The sequence below is a fragment of the Micrasema longulum genome, unplaced genomic scaffold (genome assembly GCF_059751315.1).
Source record: "Micrasema longulum isolate JH-2025_06_02 unplaced genomic scaffold, ASM5975131v1 h1tg000166l, whole genome shotgun sequence".
Classification (NCBI taxonomy): Eukaryota; Metazoa; Arthropoda; class Insecta; order Trichoptera; family Brachycentridae; genus Micrasema; species Micrasema longulum.
In genome coordinates, this window is record NW_028277371.1 from 127,466 (window position 1) to 148,463 (window position 20,998).

The 20,998-nt window shown below is 31.2% G+C and overlaps 1 protein-coding gene across 8 annotated transcripts in view; it reads left to right on the forward strand.

Moving 5' to 3' along the window:
• Rbcn-3A (rabconnectin-3 alpha) overlaps nt 1-7,366 on the forward strand; it is a 99,710-nt gene extending 92,344 nt beyond the window's left edge. For all 8 annotated transcript variants that reach the window (XM_088242822.1, XM_088242824.1, XM_088242819.1 and 5 more), the window contains 5 exons: nt 2,040-2,109; nt 3,115-3,189; nt 4,188-4,405; nt 5,540-5,734; nt 7,204-7,366. In XM_088242822.1, coding sequence (XP_088098948.1) covers nt 2,040-2,109; nt 3,115-3,189; nt 4,188-4,405; nt 5,540-5,734 — 558 coding nt within the window. In that variant the 3' untranslated portion in view covers nt 7,204-7,366. The remainder of the gene's footprint in view (nt 1-2,039; nt 2,110-3,114; nt 3,190-4,187; nt 4,406-5,539; nt 5,735-7,203) is intronic.
• The last annotated feature ends 13,632 nt before the right edge of the window (nt 7,367-20,998 follow it).

The window sequence follows — 20,998 nt, forward strand, 5'->3', positions numbered from 1 at the left end:
AAATTTATAACGAAATAAAAAAATGTCAAAAGATGAAAATATTATTTCACACTTTCAAAGCCACGCTGCCGCTGCATCTGCCGTATGCGACTGGTTTTATGGCCTTTTTTTAGTTATATGTGGGAATTCGTTATTGCTAATTTTTATCTTTTGGTCCGTTAGATTTTGTTATATTGCGGTTCTACTGTAATATGTTATGTATTTCAATAATTCTGTGACTGATCTAAAAGGGCCAATGTTGTTTATTGCAACACTACAGGAAAGTCATTTTTCAGCCATTTTGTGGCATTATAATGAACTTTTTGAAGTGTTTAAAACGAATATTAATAAATAAAAAAAAACATAACCAGTTTGTGTTTGTAAATTAGTCGAACACATATATTTTTTTGATTAACTTCGATCCTCTTCAAAATGTTGCCAAGAAACAAATGAAATTTGACATTAACCCATTTGAATCCAAGCCTCAGAATTATTTTAGCATGTTATTATATGTGAATTCTCCTGTTGTATTTAAGTTTTATTTATGAATATCCTTTTATGTCCTACTCTTTACAAACTTCTCATTTCCTTAACACTCATATGCTTTGTGTGTGTCCTAACATTTACTCTGATATCATCTGTTTGGGTCTTTTTTGTTAGATTTTTATCAAATACACATACATATTATAATTATTTTAATATCTCTTTGTAATCAGTACAACCAACCCATGTGGGATATTTTACTTTCTATTTATTTTCCCTTATGGGTTAAAAAAATTACATCGAAGCAATTTTTTCTTCTCAGTTATGTATACTTATTTTGAATCGGGTTGTGGTCCCATGGCTAGTGTCTCGGACTCACAGATCAAAGGTCCGTGGTTCGAATCCCACTTTACCCCAACTTGATGACCATTTTCTAATAGTTAGTTATTTACAACTCGTTTAAAATGGCCCTCAAAATTAAATATTTGCGTAAATTATAAGAATGCAAATATATCTTTTTTTGTAAAAAAAAATATGTATTGCAAATTTGTGAGCTAGTAACTTTCTGTCCAATATTTTGAAACAAATATGTCTAGAGTGATAGGAAGATTGCACAATGTATTTACATTATAATTCTCAATTAGTTTTGTACTGAAAAATCAACAAAAGCTCCCAACATATAATACAGAGTACTACTGGTGTTGGGTCCAATTATAGAAGATGATGAACTTAACTTTCTATGATGAAATACGTTTCTTATTCTTTTTGCTCAAATAATTATTTATTTAACATCTTATCATCAGTATTTCATAAGAGCAGTTATTGCAAGCATAACAAATATCTAGTGACAATACATATTATGAGGTTCTTTAGAGTTAGTCATTTGATTAAGTCTTAGTAAAATAACAATTTCAACTTGTATTTACATTCTAGATTGGAATACTTTGCTCTTACAAACACCATAACTTTTATTTTAATGTATCCTTATCAGGGGCAATATGATGAGTTAATGTTTAAGAAGATATCTTATTATATACTTTGAAAAGAATTTAATCAAACGATTGATATATTTAAGGAACAATCTTAATCCAATATTTTAAGGTTAATAAATATTTTGACAAAATTCCATTAAACTTCTAGAAACTTTCATTGGTTTATTAGAAAAAAAACATTCATGATCACCAAATTTTTTTCGCAAATATTCACTATAATATGTATTATCATTTTTATTTATCCATAAAAATCTATATTTGCGTTAATTTTGCATGGCAAAAAATACCCATTCCTTTTATACTTAAACTTATTCTTATTATATATTACAAAACTTATTCATTTGGATAATGGCTATCTAAATTAAGTTTTTTTTTTTTTACAATATTTTACTACTCATCAGAATCGATGTAATGTTATCCTCCTAGATTTTATGCCGTCCTGAGAGTCAGCAGAATATGCTTGAGACATCACAACTTAAGAATATTTCTTTAAATTAAATATTTTTTCTGTTTTTTATGCAGGTAATTTCTTGGATGAACAAATTTATGTTTCAATATTAATTTCTCACAATCATTGTGTTCTAGACTCACCAATGTCACAATAAAGGAATCAGCGATTTCGTGTTCCTCGGATCTTGCAGTTTGGTTGCTACAGGTAATGTTTTATAATTTGTACATGTCTTTAAAAAAAAAATTGTATGCTGTGGCTTATTTTCAGAAGTATAAATATGTTTATATTATTTTTTTAAATGTCCTTTGGGCATGTTGTAAAATTAAATAAATTAAAAAATACGAGGAAGATGGGACTGATTGAATTTTGCTCGTTATGCCAAAGAAAGGATTTTGAAAATTCCAATCGCCATTGTCACTAAGTAATCTAATAAATATGCATATAGTTCATACATAGAACATTTAAAAAAACTAAAACACTGTAAAAACCCCCGAAATAACGATGTCATTCATAAACTACAAAAGAAATTGTAAATTGTAATGCGAGGCCGAGCCAGTAATTATTGAGTTCACAAAGTTGGATTTTTTACATGCAATTTCAACCGTGTGTGTGTGATATTTTTTCAATGTTGTCGGCGAAAACACCAATTAAGTACTTAGACACTTACATAGTGTCAAAACATCAACAGATCCTGACGCCCAGCGGCATCGGTCCAAAGTTAGCTGCCCGTTAGGATTCTATTACTTATTTCGAAAATTATGTTTTTAAACAATTGAGAAGTTTTGTTGAACTATTGACAATATTTTTGTTTGGTATGTCTGAGAAGTAGCTCATTATAAAAGTGATTAAATTTATGGAGAAAACCACAAACTAAAATGTCAACTAATGTTTCCTCATTACATCCAAGATCTCGCTTTTGTCGATTTCCATCATCGTTATAACCAAGTTCGAATGTAATGTATTTTTACAATTTGTTTATCAGAATCTAAATTGTACATCGATAATCGGCTTTTAGTTGGGATTTAAATTTTCTTAGTACATGGAAACTGAGCCATAATTCAGATTCCATGCATTTCTAAATCGAAATCTCCAGAACCAAATGCAAACGAATAGGTTAATGTAAAGATATGTTATAAGTATATTTATATTTATGTAGTATGACTCTATAACTTCAGTAATTTACATGTTTTTTTAATATATTTATTTCAGCCGGTCATAGTTCTGAAAGCAAGAATGTCGCCATTTGGGACTCTCTAATGCCTCGGAAAAAATCTCTTGTTTCTGGTAAGTAAAATCATTAAAATAAATAAAAGAACATTCAATGGAAAATGTTACACAATGTGTAAAGTGGTCATTTAAACCAGCCACTGTCAGGTCATAAGTCCTGTAAATGCCTGGACTTCAATATTTCCTTCTCTTAAATCTCCTCCTGTAAACCATCTCTGCAGTAATATGTTACACATACAAACCTTTTATTTAATGCATTTTTAAAATTATTTTTAAAAATCTTTTTACACAAATTTTCAATATTTTCTTGTGAGTATATTTGAGCACCCAAAATGGTTTCTGAAATATCCCAATGTCTTCTTTGTTTATTTTTTTTTCCTTCTGTATTGTAAGACACAAATTTACCCTACACGTAAAATGTAATTTTTACAACTTTTGCCATTACTGCCATCACGGCATTTTCCTGTGGGGATAGGCAGAGAAGATGGACTGCCTCACACATCTATCTATCCTGACATATATTCCTAGGTTCTTATCTTGTCATGACCGGACTTGAGATTTTGGTTTATCTGATTACCACATCTTTCTTGGTCGTTAATGTCCTACGTTACCATTCGTTCTCTCTAATATCATATATATTAATCTTACCTTTCTTTCGCCATTCATTCAACCAATATGTTTTTCGACAAATGCTAATGTCGTGAATCTGTATTTTGGCCAATTTTACACTACAAAAACATTGTATAAGAAATTAAAATTGGATCGACAATACATTATGTATGCAGTTTTACCAATAAATCTGTGGCTCGGATCTAAAAAGCCTATGTCACAATATTACAAGAGAGTAATTTTTCAGTCATTTTGTGAAGTTATAATTAACTGTTAGACGTGTTTAAAATGAATATTGATATGTATTATTTTAATTGACATCGACTCTCTACAAAATGCTGGCAAGACATTGACCCTTTTAGAGCCAAGCCACAGAAATGTTAATACAAAACATGAACTCTGTTCGCCATTCAAAGTTATTTTCACATTACCCTTCTTCACTCCAGCGTTTACGTGTCACGATACGGGCGCCAACTGCCTCGGCTATGCCATGGGGCCCGGTCTGATCATCTCCGGGGGGAGACGCGGCGATGTGTGCGTCCTCGATGCCAAAACGCGAACCCCGCGTCATCGCTTCCAGGCTCACGACTCGGCCGTCAAGTGTCTGACGGTCGGGCCCAACGAAGACATCTTTGCTACTGGAGCAGCTGATGGAGACATCAAGGTAAGCATAACATTTAATTAAAATGTTGTGTACATCATGATTCGCTTATCAGGGCATCGGCACTCGCAGTGTATCAGCGATCATTTGTAACATACATAATGGTAAGATGATCAGTCTTATGTTTCAGATGCCAATTTAGGGATCACAAAAAATTGCAGTATTTCACCACAAACATTTTACGTAGACCTTTCTGGAAATCAAACCTAGGACCTCGGACATAATAGACAAAAGCATCGAGTGCAATTTGAGTGAACGTGTGCCTCTAAATCACGAGGCAGACATTCAATCAATTTCGTTTTGCTGAGAGTGTAGTAATTTTTATCTAAGACCAGCCATCAAGACAAAGACACTCGTCCAGGTTTCTGGTTTTGTTTCGCACGCAGAACTCTATGTTTAATTACACCCGGAAAAAATGTGTTTTCAAATAGTAAAAATGGTGGTTGGAGAACTATTAAAAGTTTTATTGCATATTATTTATTTATTTAAAACTTCAAGTACAATGAATAAGTACTTTGGCGGACATATTATATTATGTGCTACATTTTAGGCATCTCTCATTTATGTTAATTTTGTTTGTGCGTTAAATACACGGTTCTTCAGGGCCATACTGCGAAACTTCTGAGGAACATTTTTTATAATGTACTTTTAAGAATATCCTCTTAAATTTTTTAGGAAATTGCATTTATTTATTGTTTTAAAAATATTGATATTAAAAAGGTATTTGACCAACTGAGCGATACGCACCAGACGCGGAGTAGTGAAGCGGCTGGGTAGGGGTTTTGTGGAAGAGATATTAGTCTGATACATTAACGATTGTCTCCATCGTCAAATTATAATATGTAAAAAAAAATATTTTTAAAAAATTTTTAGGAGTTAAAAAAGTTTACCATGGTGAATCTTCCTCTGAAGTTACGGTCTAGCCCTGAAACACCATGTGTAACATTTTCTAAAGTTTTTATATGTTTATTCATGCAGTGAACAAACAAAATGATAGTCTCAGCATGTACTCTCAACTTTAAATAAAACACGCCAGTAACTTTCATTAAAAATAGATTAAAGCAAATCAGCTTTAAGCTGCTGGCTTACAATGAAAATAATAAATATTAGTAAAAAAAATATATATTTATTGTCCAGGTTTGGGGCCTGAATGGTCATGGGATGGTGCACTGGTTCCCGGGAGAGCACGCCCGGAGTTCCTTCTTCAAGCACATCGGCCAGGGAGTAACGCAGCTGCTGATGGACTCACACGCTCGCCTATTCTCCTGCGGGGCTGACGGCACCATGAAGGTGCGCCAGTTACCTGAGCGCGCGCCGACACATCACATCTAGGTGAGTGAATCGTTCAACCTGTGTTCCCCTCAAAAATATCGGCCACAGTTTTTATAGCACCTAAATATATATTGAAGTTTAGTAGCATTCTTCTGGGTTACGCCGTGTGTCAATAGCAGTTCTTGCCGCCAATCTAACTGTAGTACAATGTAAATATCTTGTAAAATTATGATGTATCTTTTATTACTTTTGATACTATTTTAAAATTTTCCTTTTCACAGTTTGTTTATGCCCAATAATATTTCTACAAAGAAACAACCGTTCAAAATAAAAAAAAACTTGTAATATTTATACCTCGGCATAGGATTCTCCAGTAACAAATAGATATACATATGTAATAAATATTTTATTTATTTATTTATTTTATAACAACGACTTACTTCATAAATAAATTGGTATAGCTTGCCGTTCGAAATTATTGTTTTAGATCAACTAAATGATGTTGTTTTCCATTCTTTATGTTATTTTATATATGTATTTACTTTTTTAAACCCATTGTGACAGAATAATGAGTTTGATACGTAAAGTACAATACCATTCACATGTATAAACTACGAGTTACACTCGTATAAACTTTATTCATTTATAAAAATATATTTATGATTTGTTTTATCATAGTAGAAGTTTTTAATATCTCTCTCCGCCGACCTGTCAATACACATAGACACTCCCTGAGCCCTCAAAAATGATGACACTTAACTCATGCCCAAGCGCTCAGTGATGCCCGGTGCATATTAAGTCGTTCTTTGACCGCCAGCCGGGTGTGACATGAGCTTGACATTTAGAATCGTAACCAAAATGCCTGCCTGTGATATTAAAGCGTATAAAAACCTTTTTAAAAAACACATGTAAAAAATGGTGTAACTAATCATTGGGAAGTATTTGTTTATAAGTGATTAATAATCCTTAAAATAATGCGTATTCAAATATAGGTATTATTTATTTTAAATTTCAAACTACGCCTATCGGCACAATAGCGAAGTTCTTCTTACTAGCAGGGATGCACTGTAGGAATATGTTTCTAAAAATATAATAAATTTGATGTTATACATATTATTTTTGCATTCTCAAATCCGGTGAAAATAAATAATTGGCTTGAAATTACAAGAAATCAGTTTAAGATCCATTAATAGCGAATGTTGTTTGAAAACATTTAAATACAAACTTTTTTTATGTACCCAAAATGGGCATCCTCCCATTTTTGAAATTATATGCAATTTCATCAAATTCACCCCCATGTAAATGGACAAACTCGGTAACTATGATTCGTTTTTATTTCACATTTTTTTTCTGATATTTTACTCTGTAGGATGCATCTATAAGTATATAGTAGGTTGATGTTTATTAGTTTTCATTGGATATTAAAAAAAATATAAATAAAGGGTTAATTATTTCTGTGACTTTTTTTATTCTATTTCTATTATTTTACAAATATGACACTGTTTACAATTACTTAAATTTTGTTACAGATTTGGCAGTGACTAAACATGTCCGCAGTATGAACTAGCAATAAAATAAAGATTAAATTATTTCCAATTTACGAAATGTTAAATGATTTCCAATTTGCATGTTATGTACATAAATGTATATTCGTTCAATGTTTGTAGTAAATACATTGTTGTCCGACTGTAAGTGGTATATTATATTTATCTACCCTAGCTGGATCATTTCAGCACAATGTTACGCTTATAAAGTAGGCAAAATGCTTAGTTCCTCAAAATCTCAGCTTTTAAACACTTATGTCAGTTAATTTATAATGTCATGTTTATTCTGGAATTTTCTCTTTATATTTGCTAATCAAGTTATGCAATCAACATACCTCTACGCCATTACTTTTGTTAAACTATTTCTTCTGTGTAGGTATGTTCATTTACAAAATAATTTTGACATAAATTATAAATGCAAAAAGTAATTTTACTTATCTGAGAAGGTTATATGTATGTATGCAATAATTGATTATATCCCAAATGTATTGTTTTACTTTGCAAAATAATTCAGTGGTAAGCTGTATTCTACATTTTTTTTTAAATTTCACATTACTCGTGTATTGTGTTCACAAATTTAGCTTATAATTAAGAATTAGTTTTAAGTTTTTGTTATCTTTTGCAATTAAATATGTTATGCTAAGCATACTTAATTGAGAAATGCCTTTAAAGTTTGGCTTATACATGTCGCTTTTCAGATAAGTATTATGAACACTTTATGAATGAATTAAAATTATATTTTAGTATATTATTAGATACTACCAACTGTAAGATATGGCACATTTAATATAAATTATTCCCGGATCATTTATAAAACAAACCTGCTAGAAACCCTTCGATGGATTGCAGAAATTACTAATACTAAATATTAAAGTGTTAAATTATTTTGCTGGACAAAAGTTTCTACCTCTCCAACCATTGATAAAAATCTATCTTACCCTAGAACAAAGGTAAGTATTCATTTTTATGTGCCATTCATTGTTCTTCTTCAATATTATACAATCTATATTCCTAAAGAAATATATCAAATGAAACGCTAATTGATACGCAAAATGTATTAACTTTCCGTAGCTTTATCTGAACATGCCATTTAAAGACTAATCAAACATTGAGTGACGTTAGCAGAGGTGTGTTAGTAATTTTTTAGTTTGTAAACCAAGTTTTGAATATTTTTGTTTTATAAGAGTTTAATGTATACAGATTAGTGATATATTCACCATATTTATTTCAGATTTAACTTTATTTTTAAGGAGGGTTACAATTTATTTATTTTTGGATGTTTTTATTTTAACGTTTTAATGATCAATGTTCTAGTTTATGGTTCTGGTGCTAAAGATGTGTGAGAAGTCGTAAGTTGAAGGTTATGGTCGTACAGCTGTATACCGAGAGTGGATACACCATCCCTTTACGATTGGATATGACAATCGTTGTTTGATTACTAATTTGAATAAATAGCTTTGTGCTTATTTACAATTGGTGTTTCCCCGTGGCGAATTTTATTATCCTCACTATGCTTAAGCGAACTGGAATGTCAGTACTGTATATTTGTGTTCTTTTGTCAAGACAAGGAATACACGGTCATCTTGTTAATTCAATATTTCCCACACAAATATGTGTAACTTGTTAATTAAGTCTTCTTAACTATTTCTGTGTACATAATTTGCAATTGAAATGTTTAAAGTCCTCTTCATTAAGCGTTTAAAGTAATTTTTACTTCTTCTTAATATAATTGACGTTGTTTGTCTCGTCGGTTCATCTAACGTATATTTGTTCTCTTCTCATATTACTCGATAAATAATGAAGCTTACATTCATATTACCTTACCGTAAGATGTTAATAAAAGCAATTATACTATTGTAAACCAAAAATATTTATGTGTTATTTAAAAGAAACTTGCATTATTGATTTAATTGTTAAATTTTGATGTGAACTAGTATTTAATCTGATATGTATATTTAGTACGTAATGAATCAACAATAAATCAAAATGCCTTGTGACTGAATGTTAAGAGTAGGGAGCCGAAAGGTTATCGGTATCGGCTAAACATTAATGTGTTAACACTGTGAGGCGGGCTAGACTAATTATCGTAACCTGCGACGCATTCGCTACACCTGTTTGTATATGTATTCTACGAACATAGTCTAATGTTTTGCTTCAGATATATCTTTATAATCAGCAGAGCATTCCGTGTTACGCTTGGCGATGCTTACAAATATATCATATTCGTTTTCGTAGACCCCTAAAAGATGTTAACCGGAATTCAAATATTTAGATAGTAGGAATATACATTTTGGTGAGAATTATAAATTTTTAAATTAGTATTCTTTGTAATATGTTATCTGGGCTTCAAAAATTCATCGATATAATTTTAAAGTTATAAAAATACACTAACCGTGCTTGTGATGTCATACCCTAAAAGCAAATATAAAATTTTTTAATCTCAGATGCTTTGATTTTAGAATCCCATTATTTTAGTGCATATTTTTAGTAATTTATTGTATTGTATGGCCTTGCAATAACTGAATTATTGGGGTGTATATAAAATAATCGAATGTGTTCATTTTACAATACATTAAAATACCCGAGACAAAGTAACACTGTAGAATAATATTTTGACTTTAGTATAATATGCATCTATTAATTTGTCCAATACACAATATACGATAACAATAATTGAATTCTTTCATTTATGCTCGTCTCGTATTCAAAGTTGTTTTTGTTTTTTTATTTTATTTGAAAAGTGTTTAATTGAACATCGAATATTTTCTCTTGGTGATAAAAACCAATATTGTCTCGGGTTAAGATTTTTAAAATCTTGTAATTTATTAAAGGAAATCCTGGTTTCGATCATTCCTTTTTATTGCTTCATTCTACAAATATTTTGACAAGCTTAGTCACGAAAGTGAGTGGCAGCCATAAACGCATTCTCTTCATGTTTTATTGGACATTTAAATGTTTAGTTTTGATCTTTTGTCTTAAAACAGTTGTAAGAATAGACACTTTTTTTTGTGCAATCTAATTATTGTGAGATATGTCCGTGTACTCACACTTGACTATGTATTTATTGAAATTATGGCCATGTAGTCTGTACGGAAGCATTATACGCTCTTCATATTGTTACTGTATTATTACTGTAGATAAAAGATAGTCACTTTATGAGTAGTATTATATAATTTGAAATTATCAATTTTATTTAACTAAGTGTTATATTAACTGTTAATATTATTACATATTTATGATTCAGTTGTTTGATATAACTAACATATGCGAAATGCTACAAGCACAACTGGAAATGTCAACAAACAAGTATTTAGTAAACACACATTAAACATATCTTCCGCAACATACAAACATTTAAAGTCAATGGATTTGTTTACATCGAGTATCAATAAAATGTGCTTTTATCTCTTTGTAAAAGATTTCAATTCAATTATTTATTCAATACTTTTTAAAATGTTGCATAACTAACTTAAAATCTACAAATAAATAATTTGTTGTGATTTGTTCATAACGTAGTGAATAATTCTCTCATATTCCACATTTAACACTTCTATAAAGTTAATGTATTATGTTTTTGTGTGTTATATGACATATATAATATAAAAAGCACTGTATCATACGACACATCCCAATGCAAGTCTAAAGCACATGATAATATTGTACTCGAGTAATGGAGTTAGATTTTAACTAAATATTTCGATGAAACTATTTCTGTAACTATTTTTCCTATCTCCTGTTGTTTCTCCCATTACTGTTCCCATACCACTGAAAGATCAGTTGATCGGGTCGATATAGAAATGCAATGCGTCTCGAGTGATACAGATTATCACCAGTGCAGATGTTAGTAGTATTTCTCACTACCCGAGTGCTCAGTGGTCCATTGTGTTTCTGTACATTATAAGGCAGATGAGTGACTTTTGTGAAATTGATAAAATCTTATGAATCATGATGACCTCAAATACGAAAGGAGAATAAATAATGTATCGATAATTAAATGTTTGAACTATGTCATTGTTGCTGAATATTTATTACCAAAAATTTAACTGAAAATATGTTTCAATAAATGAACATGATCATCGTTAATGGTGTTTGATTTTTGCCTTCTCCAATTATGCCGCACATCTTAAGCAAGATCAGTAGATGAAGTATCATTGGAAGAATGAAGGAAGAGTGATGACTCAATAGACACGCATACGAGGGTTGCTACTTAAGTTTTGAGATAGACAAGTAAAAACAAATAATAATAATAATCGAAAATGGCTTTATTGTTTTTCAAAATATTCTCCTTGAAGATCAATACACTTTTGCATGCGTTTGAACCAATTTTCGAAGCACTTTTTCCAGTCCGATTGAGGTACCTCCAAAACATGTGATTTAAACGTATCAACCGCTTCTTCAGGCGTCGAAAAACGTTGACCTCGCAATTTATTTTTGATATGCGGAAATAAGAAAAAATTGTTGGGTGCCAAATCAGGACTGTACGGCGGATGACCCATTAATTCGATGTTTTGAATGCTCAAAAATAAACTTGTTTGAGCTGATGTGTGATAGCTTGCATTGTCGTAGTGGAGAATGATTTGTCTTCTGCAATTGGTTTCCCTTATTTTTCCGAACACTTCTGGCAAACAAATGGTGGTGTACCATTCAGAATTGACGGTTCTACGTTGCTCTAATGAAACGGTGGCGACATGTCGGTGAAAAAACAGGCGACCATTTGCTTCCAAGTACTTCGTGCGCAAACAACTTTTGTTGAATTTGGCTCGTCTTGAAAGACCCATACAGTCGATTGTTGTTTAGTTTCAGGTTCATACGCATTGATCCATGTTTCGTCGTCTGTTACAATCTTATAGACGTCTTTTGAAGCACCGCAATTGAATTTTTTAAACATTTGTTTGCACCAATCGACAAGCGCCTTTTTTTGAGCGATTGTCAAATTATGAGGTATCCAATGTGAACAAATCTTTTCGACTACGAAATGTTCATGCAATATTGAATGTATGCAAGTGGAACTAATGCTCAAGTATGCCTCAATCTCACGGTATGTCACATGACGATCTTGCAATATCAGTTCATGCAAAGCATAGATTTTTTTCTGACACAACAGCCGATTTTGGACGACCTTCACGAAATTCGTCCTATAACGAAGTGAGACCACGATTGAATTTAGAAAACCAGCAAAATACTGTAGCTCGAGATGGTGCTTCATCACCAAAAGTTGCTGGACTTGATCGGCATACTGTTGTTGATTTAATCCACTTCGAAAGTCATAGAAAATCATCGCACGAAAATGTTCACAATTTAGTTCCAGTTTTTTAACAAAATTAATTTTTCAAGTATCTGTAAAACAACATAAATATTGCGTGTATGACAAAACCTTCTGAGTACGTTTACCAATAAAAATGGCAAACTTTACGATGACAATGTCAGATTTGACATATTCACACTGGTGTTGCCATATCTCAAAGCTTAAGTAGCAACCCTCGTATAAGATCACCATGATTACTCCCTGCAAGAGTGTATCAATTAAATCCAAACATTTATTTCATCACTGGAAGCACTATCCTCCCAAATTCGACCTCAACCCCAAGAAAAATTCCTCCAGCAGAAAGGTTTCAAACTGGAATACCTTACCTAATATGGTTTTCATTCCACTAAAGAAACGGCCAAAGGAAGAGCAATTAAATATATATATATAGGCACACTTTCAGACTAATAATTTGTAATCTATTTATAGAGACTCCCTTTTGCTCTATTGCATAGAACAAAACATTGCAAATTTTTGGTTTAACAACAAACATGTAACGGATGGTTTGTCGCTGCGCTCGCAATTCTCGACCCGAGTACCTATGGCCCCGCTGTTTTGCTGTAAACTGTAGCTAACTTCGTAGTTGATAATCCTAGAATGATTTTTGTCCGTATGGGTGTCTCTATAAGCGGGTTGCAAAATATTACTCTGAGGGCACACCAGTAAAGGCTCTGTTAAATGAAAAGTGGTCTGTATAATGTATGTTCTGTATATAAAAAAAACATACAGTTTTGTGAAAGATTTGAGATAAAGGTTCACAGGAATGGACCTATCTTTAACACAATAAATTTGCACAAGTTCTTCTGGTCGGAGGATGATGAAACTAGTGCAAAAAATGTTATCTTTTGATTTTTATTACGAAAATCGTACAAGCACTACGACTAGCACTAATGAATGGCGATTGCAAGAATATGTAAAGTCAAATTTGAATGCGTCTTCTTTTTTTCTTTCAAATCAGGGAAATAATATAAGGAATATTACCAAAAAATGTTTTTTGTAGTAAACAGGCGTTTTGTCTGTATTGCCTGTCTTAATTTGAAATACTTTTTAATTATTGAAGAGAGAGAGAGAACTCCATTTTTTTCATGCATTATATATTTCCCATTTTTTAAACAACAATAATTCGTAAAACACACTTACTAGACAACAGCTTCTTGATGAATAAAAACGTCGAATTATCGTAATTACTAAAACTTATATTGTTTTCTTGCAACGTTAGTGGCCATTTTGAAATTTCGCGGCTTTAATCAATTTACCGACGCAAGCGCGCTTACGCACCAAGGTTTCATATTTTTTTATTCCAAGAGAGGGCACTACGAGCGCCGTTTTAAATAATGGAAAATTAACAATGCAAAAGTGTGAAGCGGGAATGAAAAGGAACAATGAACTAAAAGTTTGAGTTCATTTGAACAAAACTGTATGCTCAGACAATAATTTTGTCATTATGAACCTGAATTTAGTAACTTGTTTTTTATATATTCACGAGTGCTTATTATTTTTTGACAATAATAATGTACCTACGGACCTTGCCCGCCAAAAAATATTGTATTATGGTGCGATAACGGAAATGACTAAAGTGACATCTTTTATAAATACTCAAAACAATAAATTGCTGGATTAACATTGCGGCAATTTAAAATAGTGTTTTTTTTGTTTATAATATTTTTCTACTGATTGAATTCAAATATGTTACGCGGGTGTCGAGTAGTAGATTTCGAATTTTATGCAACACCGTTTATGCAATTAATTAACGTGATTTGAATGAAATAACTCAATGTTATCATTATGAATGTATCCGTCGTAATAAACATACCCACTACTAACCTTATTCTATTTAAGCGTTCCATTTCTGAAAAAGAAAAACTTTAGCCTTTAAATCGCTAGTAAATTTATATTTTTCTAAAATTCTCAATCCCCTGAAACTCCCAATTATAATTGTAACAATTATAATAGATTATTACACCGTCAAAGTGCAATAAAGCGCGGTAATGACAAGTAAACGCGATGATTTTCGCCTGGATACAATTTGTATCTGTTGGTTCCTCGTATTGTGATATTGTCATCCAGGTAAAATGATCCGCCCGTTGTAGGGGGAACAAATTAATAATCCATCCCGTTATTCTCAGCGCATGTCTGTCAGCAGACAGCAGTCAGCTTGTGTTCCGTCGCTTTTTACTCAGAAATTTCAGTGTTATTATCGGTTCGTCCGGAGCGGTTGTGTGTTAACTAATTTCCGAATTATATTAAATCTTTTTATAAAATCAAGCAAACCGATAAATGAGTGAATAACGCACAAAATTGCACAAATTCCAGTGTAATTTTAGGGCGCAATCCATCTCTGTTTTTCAAGCCGTCAGAAAGATTGACAGAAATAATTATCTCGCCTCGTGTGCAGGTATTATTGTTTGTTTCCTATGGTGTTTGCGCGAATTTTCGATTTCGGATAATCGAAAGTGTTTATAAACATTTTGTTTTAATTATTTATTACGATGGCAGCCGCCGCGATGGTCGAACTGGAATCCTGGATAATTTACCAGTGCATTTTGACAGATTGCAGTCACTGTCATTGTGAGTAAATATTAATTGTCGTTATTTTATATTTAATGAGCACAGTTTAAAATTGTTGGTGTTTTTAGGATTCTGTTATTTATGCACCCATACTGAATACATATAGTTTTATAAGTTTTCATCCAATTTCTTTAAAAACGGCTCCCTACCCTTTTTATAAGGGCAGGTGTGTTTGTAAATAGGTACAATCCCCCTGTTCACTCAACCGTCTCTTTTATTGTACCTACGTCTAATGACGGTTGAATGTTGAAACCTTCATCCAAATTTTATACAAATTATATGATGTAGTATTAAAATAACTAGAATACACAACACTCCTTTTTCTAACGAAATTAATAATCAACGATGATGAATGTTGACAAATTTTGAGTCATCGTTTTATTGTACACATTGAAGTATATGTCAGTGTGTAGGTATGTGTATGAACCGTTCGAGTAGATATTCCGGTGTTGAATAATTGAAATTCATTAAAACTGGTTCTTTATTGCAAATTCAATAATACTTACAAAAATAATTCATAAAATAGCAATTCGCGTAAGTCAAAACAATGACAACCTGTCATTTTATTCGTAATTTATGGAATATTTTTTTATCGAAAATCTTACTTTTTCATCGACCGTTTTTTTACGTAATAATCGCTACATTATTCAGAATATTCCGTTTTGCCGCTCCGGTAACAGATTTATCGATTTAGTAAAACGAATATCCTCTAATATAAAATTTATTTAAAAAAGTAGACAATATGATACTGACGAAGATAACTTAAATATAACTTTTTTCGTACTGTGATTTGGGTTTACTTGATCTATTAATCCGTTGATTCCTGGAAAATGATTGGTTAAATTGACAAAGTTTCGCAAATGTGACTTTTGAACTTCATTTATAATGTACTCAGCAATTTAAGACCGGCATTTTGATGAATAAATATTATAATAAATGCAGTGTTTTTTAATTACTTAAAAAATTAACAAACCATGTTTATTGAAAATTGTCACCATTCAAATTTGGAATTATTTACGGTTCGTGATTTAAATGATTCTTGTTAATTGTTTTTTTTTATCAATCGTAGATTTAATTAGGTAGTATTCTGCTCCTCGGATAAGAATGCCTACGCTCACATAGTGACCGCAGTGTAAAAGATATATTAGCGTAGGCTTGCTTATCTGGCGACGACTTTACCTACTCCAAAATTAGTATTATAATATTATGTGTTTGTATTAAATACCTATTTATTTTTTTTTAAAGTATTTGGTTGGTAAAAAATATACATGATTTGGTTATAATGTATTCGTCACTGGAAAATCCCGAGGAACACATTATTGGTTCAATTATTATGTGATTTATATATAATACTATGCCAAATCCTGACATTATCTGCGATAGATAAAGTTAATAGTCTGTTTATTTTTTTCGTGTATCTTTATATTTTTTTTGTTTTACCGGGGAACAAGGTGGCTAAGTATATACGACGGTGATTTGTTTTTAATTTATTAAAAAAATCTACCATAATCATGCTCCCACATTCCAGATAATACAATGTTATTCATCGCCATTGTTCAGTGAAAAAGGTTAATGCAAATATCTCATATTGTGCATAGATACTCGTACATAATTCCAGCATTTTAAGTGTGAAGTAATTCTTAAAAGTACGCTTAATTAGCTGAGAGTCATGACACGATAATATTTTTCATCTGGCTTCCTCCAAATAGACCGTGGGAGAAGAAATACTGCTTTTATTCCAATAAAAGTGGGAGGAAGGTCAACATAACTTGATGACTGAGGTTGTCTGTGGCTGTGCCTGCTTCTAATGGCTGACTGGCCCAACAACTCCAAAATCTGCCAAGCATCTAAAGTGACAATTATTCACATTTCGATTTTACATACATATCAATAAATTTACTTTGGAAATTATTTTACTGTCTTACATTGCACAACAAAATACATATTATATTACTGACCCATTTCGCACTATCGTCCATACCCACACGGCACAATAAAAATATAGTGTATTGACATTTATTGTATTATTTTATAAATTTACTTAAACTTAAAGGAAGTAAGTACTACTGATTTTGCAACAATAACCGATGAACCAGAGATTCAGTCTGTTTGTATAATATACTCATATAAAGATCTATTTATTTTTATTTTTGCTGAATTTGTGTGCCTAATAATGTGCGCCTAGCCTATGTAAGATTTACAAACCTAAAATGCATCTCTTTTTTACTACTTTTCTTCTATACTTCTCTGTTTTACTTTGATGCACCATTAGGTGCGGAAAGGGAATGATGATGATATTTTCAGGAAAAATCATGAAAAAGTAAATCGAGTGTAGCGGTTGGCGCGTTCGCCTACTATTTCTGAGATTCTGGGTTCGATTCCTGGCTAGGTAGAAGTGAAATATTGATTTAAACGGGGGTTTTACACTGCAACATTGCATTGTTGCAAGACTGGCATCTAAAGCGTAAGACTGATCACCTTACTTTCCACGTAACAAAAATGATTTGCGATTTGAGTGCCAAAGCAGTGCCCTATGCACCACCATCAGGGTGTACAGGGATGATGATAAATCTTGGGCGTTCAAAATTTCATCTAAATCACACGATGGCATACCAGTATTTAAAAAAAAAAAAAAAAAAAATTGAGATTTGGGGTGTTATAATTAATGTAAGCGACGAAATGATGAAATAAAAAAAAACTAATTTAAATTTCACGAAAAAGTCATTCTGATACATATAGTAATACACGTACAGAAATACAAAAATGTGTACTACAGATTTAATAAAATAAATGGTGTCCCAAAATTCAGTCGCGAAGTAATTTTGATTGAAAACACAGGTATATATATATATTTTTTATTGATTCATACATTATGCAGTGTAGGAATGCGCATGAAATAGCACATCGGACCACTTACAGCGAAAATACATTGAACGTTCATTGAATGGTTTATCAAACAACAAGCTGATTTTTCGAACAAAATCTCATTTTATGAGGCTCATTTTCAACTTAAATTGTTGCATTTGGGGTTTAGACAATTCATGAGGGGTTGTTCAGAAACAAACGCATCCACAAAGTGTTTTTTTAAGTCCTAAGTTTATGCTAATAGGCCCACGACCAGGGCCGGTTTTAGCACTACCAGCGCCCCGGGCGGGATTTCTACGGCGCCCCTTATCTTCCACCCCTCTAAACCCACACGACAAAAGGCATGATTATACTGAAATAACCATTTATTAATAAATTTTTACTTTTCTAGCCTTTCTATCAACGAACTCTTTTATTTACATATTTTAGTTTATATTTTCCGCAATTGCGTTATCGATTGACAAAGATGCCAAGTTTGTCAATCTAGATTGAGAAATTGTCGATCATAGATACAAACTTATGCTGTATACTTTGTTAATCATTTATTTTTCATTTGATTAAAACCTGTGTTTTCTATCATAATTTTCTTCTTGCGTGAATTTTGGGACATCGTTACAATAATCTAATCAAATTAAAATAATGTTAGTGAATGCCTCGACACGGGTTATGCCCAGTGAGGTGTTTATATGGAAAAGAAAAAATATAATGTTTTATGTGAAATAAATAAATAAATTACTCGTGTTAAATTTATATTCATGTTTATACGTGTGCGTTAGAACGTTTACTAGGCCTATGGTGGTGTGTTAGTGCCTGTCATTGAACCAAGTAAACGTACATTTTTTTCTTGTGTAAGCGCGCACATTTGAATGATTTATATGAAAACTTTTTGCTACACACGCTACCAAGTTTTGTTTAAGATTTAAATGGACGCCTTTTAGTTTTCACATTTCGTAACTTAAATAATTTGCTTGTCAGACGTGTTTTTTTTTGTATATTTCTCTTTTCCCTGATTACATACCACAAGCCGTGACTTTGTGTCCTCAAAGACACGTTTTTTCAAAAAAACACCAAACATTTTTATATTCGCTCATAACGAATGCTTTGTATTCTCTGAATAGGACTTTTTTATAAAAATTAAAGGCTACACGCGTTTTGCTTTAATATTTCTCTTTGTGGATTAAAAGAGACATCAAAGGCCTTGCGTAAAACTTTTCTTATTCATACATAAAGCTCGTATTACATGTGTCAGAAAATGATACAAGATCTTGCGCAAAGTCTTATTTATTTATTAAAAAAAAAGAGAAATCCTTTTTTTAGTTTTTATTGTTAACTCAAATACTTTTTTATTTTCTTTTTTTTTATTCATAAATTTCATGAAAGGTACATGTTTTGATTAAAATTCTATACATATCTACTTTTACACATCTAGTAAATGTTATCACTGCAACTCTTCAAAAAAGAGACTCTTAACTCTTGTGCTTGGAGAGTGACTTACACTGTTGCAGTTGTTTATTGTTTATTACAGGAGTTTATAAATAACTAACATAACTTTAAATAAGAGTGCATGAGAAAAAAATTAAAACAGCATATATAAAGAAAAAAACGTAAAACAATAATACATTCGTACTAATTAAAATTTAATGTAGTTTTTACTTAACTTTTCAGACCATTTCCTTAAATTCGTAAATAACTTGTGCTGGAAAAATGGAAATAGAGTTGTGGTAGAGTGGAATTTGAAACTCAGACCTTTGGCTCGGAGTCAATAATACTACCATGGGACCACAATCCGGTTCTTACTTACCTGTATTATTTTTGTAAATGCTCCTTGGGCATTTATTTTATTCATTTGCTCGTTTTTTTGTTTGTTTGTGTGTTCATTTTATTCATTCAATTCGTTTTATTCATTGTGTTTTTTTTTTATTTACATTGCGTTTTTGATTTATTTTGTGTTATTTTTTTTTACTTATTATATTAATTGTAACTATTTTATTTGTTTTACTTATTCAACTTTTTATTAATTATAATCATTATTCAGTTTTTATATCATTATTTTGAATTGTTTTATTTATTTTGTTTGTCTCACATTTTTAACTTTTTAAATTAATTGTTTTTATTACTACTATATATTTTTTTCTTATATGATTTATTTGGATTTTACAGCTATATTAAAAAAAATACTGTCTATCTAATAATACATAATTATGAGTTACACAAAATTTGAGTGTGCGACGATTGTGATTATTTGTATATGTAGGAGTACGTATTAGAATGAGTTTGTTTGTCAATATAAAGCACATCAATTTGTTTGAAACGCTTTTTATAATATCAGGGTTTTTATTTATTTTTTGTACTGCCTAATTACATTGTAAATTACCTATCCTTTTTTCTTAGGTTTAGCTCTGATTACCCATACTGCAATCTGACCCGGAACTTTAGAAAGAATAATGAAAAATATAATGATTATAAATCAATAAGCAATCAAACCGTCATTAAATATATCATCCGATTTGTTCTTTTTTAAATTTGTTCTGTTCATATTTTTATTTTTTATTTACTTTCTTTTCAGAATCACCTTTATTTTTGTGTTACCGCTTTCCACTGGGACTGATTTCACTTTATGTTTTTGAATGCTGTTTGATTTTTGATGTTGCATGCAGGTGAGTTTTTATTTTATTTTTGGTTTCCAATTTTTTTCAAATGTTTTATTATTTTCATGTTATTTTGACCATCGCACTAATTTTAATATTTTAATTTATCAACCTGTAATAAGAAATACTTCATTTTACTGTGTATGGACATGTTAACGTAAATCAACGTTTTATAATGTTACATAATAACAGTTATAAATTAAAAATACTTGGTACTGTTTTACTTATTTATTTAACCAATTAGCGCTTTCACCCTCTAATGGGGATTTTCAGACTGGTAAATATTATACAGTGTAAGGATTATTTATACAAAACTAACATGTATCATAAGTATAGGTTTTATGATGTATTTTGTTACAAATAAATGTGGTTTATTCACCATATTTTGAGTTTG